General features: G+C 46.3%; 1 protein-coding gene across 6 annotated transcripts in view; it reads left to right on the top strand.

Moving 5' to 3' along the window:
- Positions 1 to 7,363, top strand: part of ZKSCAN5 (zinc finger with KRAB and SCAN domains 5) — a 32,574-nt gene that overhangs the window by 8,669 nt on the left and 16,542 nt on the right. For all 6 annotated transcript variants that reach the window (XM_017885992.1, XM_017885996.1, XM_017885991.1 and 3 more), the window contains one exon: positions 521 to 659. In XM_017885992.1, the coding sequence (XP_017741481.1) occupies positions 521 to 659 (139 nt within the window). The remainder of the gene's footprint in view (positions 1 to 520; positions 660 to 7,363) is intronic.

Genomic DNA, 7,363 nt, shown 5'->3' with positions numbered 1-7,363 from the left:
AGGAGCCCGCCACCACACCCGGCTAATTTTTTTGTATTTTTTTTTTAGTAGAGATGGGGTTTCACTGTGTTAGCCAGGATGGTCTTGACCTCCTGACCTCGTGATCCGCCCGCCTTGGCCTCCCAAAGTGCTGGGATTATAGTTGTGAGCCACCGCGCCCAGCCCTTCTCAACCTTTAAGTGTTTACTTAAGGGACACTTCCTCTGGAAAGCCTTCCCTGGCCTCCCAGTCTAAAATAGGTCTCCTCTGTTCTGTCTCATGGAATTAGTTTCTTTTCCTTTCCAACATACAGTCCAGTTCGTAATTATGTATTTTTTGTGTTTTGATGTGTTTGATGAATGTCTTCTCCAACTAGAAGTAAACCATATTTATTAAATAACTGCATAATCAGTGCCTGGCTCATTGTAGATGCACATTACATATTTGGCAAAGGAATGAATGAAAGTCCACTGTGACTCTACTGATTTCTTTCATGGCCTTCTCTGTAACTGTACTGATCGGTTGTGGTTGTGGTTGTTAGATTGTCGCCTGCCCTGATGTGCTTCCTCAGAAGATGGCACCACCTGGAGCAGTACAGGAGTCCTGCAGTCCCCAGCCCCTGACCGTGGACACCCAGCCTGAGCAAGCGCCACAGAAGCCTCATCTCCTGGAGGAAAATGGTGAGGCTCAGTGATGCAGTGGAACAGACAGAGCTCGAGAATGGGTGTCTTGGCCATGTAGCAGGCACCATGTGCAGGAGAGAGACTCTAGGCTGAGCAGCCTCTCTATAGCCTGCAGGGTCTAGAAGCAGAGAAAGGCCAGGGACCTGGAGTTGAGTCCCTGGTGTTCCATGAAAGCCATGCCTAGGATGGCTAGGAATTACACCAGTTTCATTAAGAAGCTACAGTGCAAATGATGACAGCTCTGGGTACAGGGACTATTGAAAGATCTACAGATCTTTTACAAAAGTATCACAGATTTTTGCTTCTCCATCATAGATTGTCTTTCTTTTATTTTTGAGATAGAGTCTCGCCCTTTTGCCCAGGGTGGAGAGCAGTAGTGTGATCTTGGTTCACTGCACCCTCTGCCTCCCAGGTTCAAGTGATAACCCCACCTCAGCCTCCCAAGTAGCTGGGACTACAGGTGCCTACACCATGCCCGGCTAATTTTTGTGTTTTTAGTAGAGATGGGGTTTCACCATGTTGGCCAGGCTGGTCTTGAACAACTGGCCTCAAGTGATCCACCTGCCTTGTCTTCCCAAAGTGCTGGCATTAGAGGTGTGAGCCCCTGTGCTCAGCCTCCCTCACAGATTTTCTTATCTTAATGCTTATGTGAAAAAAATAAAAAAAGCTCCCCAGTTCCTAATTGCATTCATTTCTCGCTGCTCATTCACTCACCTTGAAATCTAACTTAAAGTAGCTTTTCACAGTGACCTTTAAAACATTGATTCTGGCCGGGTGCGGTGGCTCAAGCCTGTAATCCCAGCACTTTGGGAGGCCGAGACGGGCGGATCACGAGGTCAGCAGATCAAGACCATCCTGGCTAACACAGTGAAACCCCGTCTCTACTAAAAAATACAAAAAACTAGCCGGGCGAGGTGGTGGGCGCCTGTAGTCCCAGCTACTCGGGAGGCTGAGGCAGGAGAATGGCGTAAACCCGGGAGGCAGAGCTTGCAGTGAGCTGAGATCCAGCCACTGCACTCCAGCCTGGGCGACAGAGCGAGACTCCGTCTCAAAAAAAAAATAAAATAAAATAAAACATTGATTCTCTCTTTCTTCCTCCCCTCCTCAGTTTTATTAACCAGTCTTAGATACACATCAAGTTAGAAAAAAGGAACAGCTGAGTATTATATTATGACGTGTTCAGTCCCTAATCAGAAGCCCTTGGTGTCAGATATATTTTAGAATTCAGCATTTTGCAGATTTGGTAAGGTAATATGATTTATTTATTTATTTTATTTTAATTTTTTTTGGATAATATGACTTACATACCACACATCAAACTAGCAACAGGGTTTGAGTTGGTACCCGTAATCACACACATTAATATTTCTGCAGTGAAATGTGTGCATTTTTATACTAAATTTATTAAATAAAGATTTAAATACCTTCACATCAGGTCAAATTTTGCTGTCAAATTAGTTCAACGCCTAAGTTAAAGAAAGGAAAGGAACACCTTTGAGATTTCAGCTTTCAGATTTCAGCGTTGTGGATAAGAGACTGTGGATAAGAGACTGTGGATAAGGGACTGTATTTTCTCGGTTTAATTCCAGACTTCTAGGCTCCGTTTGTTGGTCAAGTTTTTCCCTTGACATGTGTCCCTGCCCTAATCATTTCCAGCTTTCCTTTCGCTGTGATAAAAAGAACAGCAGCAGCAGCAGCAATGTGGCTTCCATAGTGTGTGCTCTGTGCAGGAACTATTCTAAGCATTTTCCCTAAAAGCACTCTTTTAACCCTCAGTGTACCAGGAAAAATAGATCTCACTGTTGACCCTGTGGGGCCAGTAAATCCTTCTAATTTTTTTTCTATTTTTTTCTATTTTATTTTATTTATTTTGTTTTGTTTTGTTTTGTTATGTTATTTTTTTATTTTATTTTATTTTTCCTGAGATGGAGTCTTGCTCTGTCGCCCAGACTGGAGTGCAATGGCGCGATCTCGGCTCACTGCAAGCTCTGCCTCCCGGGTTCACGCCATTCTCCTGCCTCAGCCTCCCAAGTAGCTGGGACTATAGGCGCCCGCCACCACGCCCAGCTAATTTTTTGTATTTTAGTAGAGACGGGGTTTCACCGTGTTAGCCAGGATGGTCTCGATCTCCTAACCTCATGATCTGCCCACCTCAGCCTCCCAAAGTGCTGGGATTACAGGCGTGAGCCACCGTGCCTGGCCATTTTTTTCTATTTTAAGAGTCATTTTATGAATAGTTGACAGAAGAATCATAGGATAGTGAAAAACAACTTTTTAGAAACTTTAATATATCAAGTACATTTTTATGTATGAACATCATAAAAGATGAAAGAGGCTGGGCACAGTAGCACACGCCTGTAATCCCAGCAATTTGGGAGGCTGAAGCAGGCAGATCACTTGAAGTCAGGAGTTCGAGACCAACCTGGACAACAGGGCGAAACCCTGTCTCAACTAAAAGTACAAAAATTAGCTGGGTGTGGTGGCATGAGCCTGTAATCCCACTTAACTCGGGAGACTGAGGCCCGAGAATTGCTTGAACCTGGGAAGTGGAGGTTGCAATTAGCTGAGATTGTGCCAAAGCACTCCAACATGGGTGACAGAATGAAACTCTGTCTCAAAAAAAGAAACAAAAAAAATGGCTAGGTGCGGTGGCTCACGCCTGTAATCCCAGAACTTTGGGAAGCTGAGGCAGGCAGATCACAAGGTCAGGAGATAGAGACCATCCTGGCCAACATGGTGAAACCCTGTCTCTGCTAAAAATACAAAAATTAGCAGGGTGTGGTGGTGTACACCTGTAGTCCCAGCTACTCAGGAGGCTGAGGCAGGAGAATTGCTTGAACCAGGGAGGCGGAGATTGCAGTGAGCCAAGGCTGCGCCACTGCACTCCAGCCTGGCAGCAGAGTGAGACTCCATCTCAGAAAAAAAATAAAAAGAAAAAAAGATACAAGAGTACTGTTGGCTGGGTACGATGGCTCACACTTGTAATCCCTGCACTTTGGGAGGCCAAGGTGGGTGAATCACCTGAGGTCAGGAGTTGGAGACCAGCCTGGCCAACATGATGAAACCCTGTCTCTACTGAAAATACAAAAAATTAGCTGGGCGTGATGGTGCGCGCCTGTAATTCCAGCTACTCAAGAGGCTGAGGCAGGAGAATCATTTGAACCCGGGAGGCAAAGATGGCAGTGAGCCAAGACCACGGCACTGCACTCCAGCCTGGGCAACGAGCAAGACTCCATCTCGAAAAAGAAAAGAATACTGTCACACAATGCTTTTAGAAAGTTGAGTCCTTCTAGCAAAATGTGATGGTCCAGAATCTCTTACTATCTTCTTATTATTGCAAAATACTGGGTGATGAAGTCCTTCCTGTTGAATGACTCACAAGATAAGAATGCCATTTTCCATTTTGAAATTAGAAATACATTTTTCATCATTGATTCTTGAGTTTAAGAAAATTCATCTAGGATGTTATCATTTGAAACTCACTCTAGAATCTCTGTTACACTTTCAGTTTCATCGTTCTCATTAGAGAGTATAGCTGTCTTTCTGTGTCATCTTCTGAATTGACTGATAATAGTCGTCCTCTGCAAATTTTCCTCTCTGCTAGTGTGGGCAGCAAATGAAAAATTCGGAATTCTCAACCATGTTCAATGAAAGCTAAACAAAGGTATTAGTGATCTTATTTTTGGTATAAAAGAAAGTAGCTTTATGCCTGTAATCCCAGCATTTTGGGAGGCCAAAGCAGGTGGATCTCTTGAGCCCAGGAGTTTGAGACCAGCCTGGGCAACGTGACGTAAACTCACCTCTACAAAAAATACAAAAATTGGCCATGCGTGGTGGCTCGTGCCTGTAATTCCAGCACTTTGGGAGGCCAAGGCGGGCGGATCACCTGAGGTCAGGAATTTGAGACCAGCCTGACCAACATGGCAAAACCCCATCTCTACTAAAAATACAAAAAATTAGCCGGGCATAGTGGTGGATGCCTGTAATCCTAGTAGCTACTTGGGAGGCTGAGGCAGGATAATTGATTGAATCTGGGAGGTGGAGGTTGCAGTGAGCCGAGATTGCACCACTGCACTCCAGCCTGGGTGACAAGAGCAAAACTCCGTCTCAGAAAAAAAAAAAAAAAAAAATTTAGCCAGGCATGGTGGCACACACCTGTGTCCTGGCTATACCAGAGGTTGAGGTGGGAGATTGCTTGAGCCCAGGAGTTCGAGGCTGCAATGAGCTGTGGTAGTGCCACTGCAGTCCAGCCTGGGAGCCAGAGTCAGACTCTGTCTCCATAACAAAAAATTAAAAATAAAATTTAAAACATCTCAGAAAAGCCGGGGGCGGTGACTGATGCTTGTAATCCCAGCACCTTGGGAGGCTGAGGTGAGTGGATCTGAGGTCAGGAGTTTGAGACCAGCCTGGTCAATGTGGTGAAACCCCGTCTCTACTAAAAATATACAAAAATTGTCCAGGTGTGGTGGTACATGCCTGTAATCCCAGCTACTTAGGAGGCTGAGACAGGAGAATCGCTTGAACCTGGGAGGCGGAGGTTGCAATGAACCGAGATTGTGCCACTGCACTCAGGCCTGGGCAACAGAGTGAGACTGCATTTCAAAAAACAATACAAAAAAAAACTGCTCAGGAAAGAAATGGGAACACTAGTATTGTGTACAGTACACCTGGATGTGCCAACAGGTAATCCTTGTAGTAGCTCAGTGAAATAGCTGTTACTGTTATCCTTCTATTAGAAATTAAGCTCAGGGCTGGGCCTGGTGGCTCAAGCCTGTAATCCCAGCACTTTGGGAAGCCAAGGCGGGCAGATCACCTGCGGTCAGGAGTTTGAGACCAGCCTGGCCAACATGGTGAAACCCCCATCTCTACTAAAAATACAAAAAAAATTAGCTGGGAATGGTGGCAGGTGCCTGAAGTCCAGCTCCTCGGGAGTCTGAGGCAGGAGAATCACTTGAGTCTAGGAGATGGAGGTTGCAGTGAGTGGAGATTGTGCCACTGCACTCCTGCCTGGGCGACAGAGCAAGACTCCGTCTCAAAAAAAAAAAAAAAGAAATTAAGCTGAGGCCTCAAGAGGTTAAGTTGATTTGTCCCACGTCACAAAGCTATGGAATAACAGAGCTGGGATTTGAACCCAAGCAGCCTGACTGAATCAATCCTCCTCCCCTCTTCTGAGCCATCTCGTCTTTGCTTTTTTTTTTGAGACAGGGTCTCACTCTGTTGCCCAGGCTGGAGTGCAGTCGTGTGACTGCAACCTCTACCTCCCAGGTTCAAGTGATTCTCCTGCCTCAGCCTCCCGAGTAGCTAGGATTACAGGCATGTGCCACCGCACCTGGCCACATCTTGTCTTTGCTTCAGCACCAACTTCTCCTAGGCACAGACTGCGTCCTCCTCGAGTCACTTGGGTTCTGTCCACTTTCAGGGTTTCTCTCCATCCGGCTCTTGTCCTTTGTTTCCAGCTACTTCTCATCCTCTGTGCCCTGTTAACCAGACCCTAGCTGGTTTATTTTAGCAAAATTACTCTTCATTCGGACATAGACCTTACTCACCATTTTCATCAACTTATGTATTCAGTCTTTAGCCAGTCCTGGTTTCAGATGCCTTCTCTGCTTTTGGCTTTCATCTGTAACCATTGTCCTGTCCTTTTTGTGTCATTGCTCCTTATTCCCTAGTCATTGGAAATCAGCAAGCCATGGATGATGCCCCGAGATCTCCAGGACTCCAGATCTAAATACTAACAGGGTCTAAACTGTCCAGTTACAGCTTAATCCCAGGCAGGTCTGTGCAAGTCAAGGCACAGGTGGATGGTGAGATCCAGACATGCTGTGGATCTTAGACAAACAGCAAGCAGAGGTGACCTTAGGGTCAGGTGGTCCCTGGCTTCCAGAGGTGAGATGTCTGGGTGTTGCACATGCTGTTCCTGCTGTGGGGAAAGCACCCCATCTTCCCCATCTCCATTCCTACTGTCCAGAGTCACTTTCCGCGGAAAGGCTTTGCTGCTGCCCCTGCCTCCCCTGCTCCACTCTGTAAGTGCTCCTGCCTCTGTGGTCCCACGGGAACTTGGGTCAACTTTCGTCATGGCACTCTTCATGCTGTGCTGTAAGGCTTGCCTGTGTGCCCTTCCCGTTAGGCCAGGCGTATCCAATCTTTTGGCTTCTCTGGGCCACACTGGAAGAAGAATTGTCTTGGGCCACACAGAAAATACACTCACACTAACCATAGCTAATGAGCTTAAAAAAATAAAAATTGCAAAAAAAAAATCTCATATTTCTTTTCTTGAGACAGAGTTTCACTTTGTTGCCCAGGCTGGAGTACAATGGCGCAATCTCAGTTCACCACAACCTCCGCCTCCCGGGTTTAAGCGATTCTCCTGCCTCAGTCTCCCGAGTAGCTGGGATTACAGGCATGCACCACACGCCCAGCTAATTTTTGTATTTTTAGTAGAGACAGGGTTTCTCCATGTTGGTCAGGCAGGTCTTGTACTCCCGGCCTCAGGTGATCCGCCTGCATCAGCTTCCCAAAATGTTGGTATTATAGGCGTGAGCCACCGTGCCTGGCCCTTCATAATGTTTTAAGAAAGTTTACAAATGTATGGGCCAGGCACGGTGGCTCACGCCTGTAATCCCAGCACTTTAGGAGGCCGAACCAGGCAGATCACTTGAGACTAGGAGTTTGAGACCAGCCTGGCAAACATGATGAAACCC

This window comes from Rhinopithecus bieti, unplaced genomic scaffold (assembly GCF_001698545.2).
Source record: "Rhinopithecus bieti isolate Rb0 unplaced genomic scaffold, ASM169854v2 scaffold_14454, whole genome shotgun sequence".
Classification (NCBI taxonomy): domain Eukaryota; kingdom Metazoa; phylum Chordata; class Mammalia; order Primates; family Cercopithecidae; genus Rhinopithecus; species Rhinopithecus bieti.
This window is presented reverse-complemented; position numbering and strand designations above follow the sequence as displayed.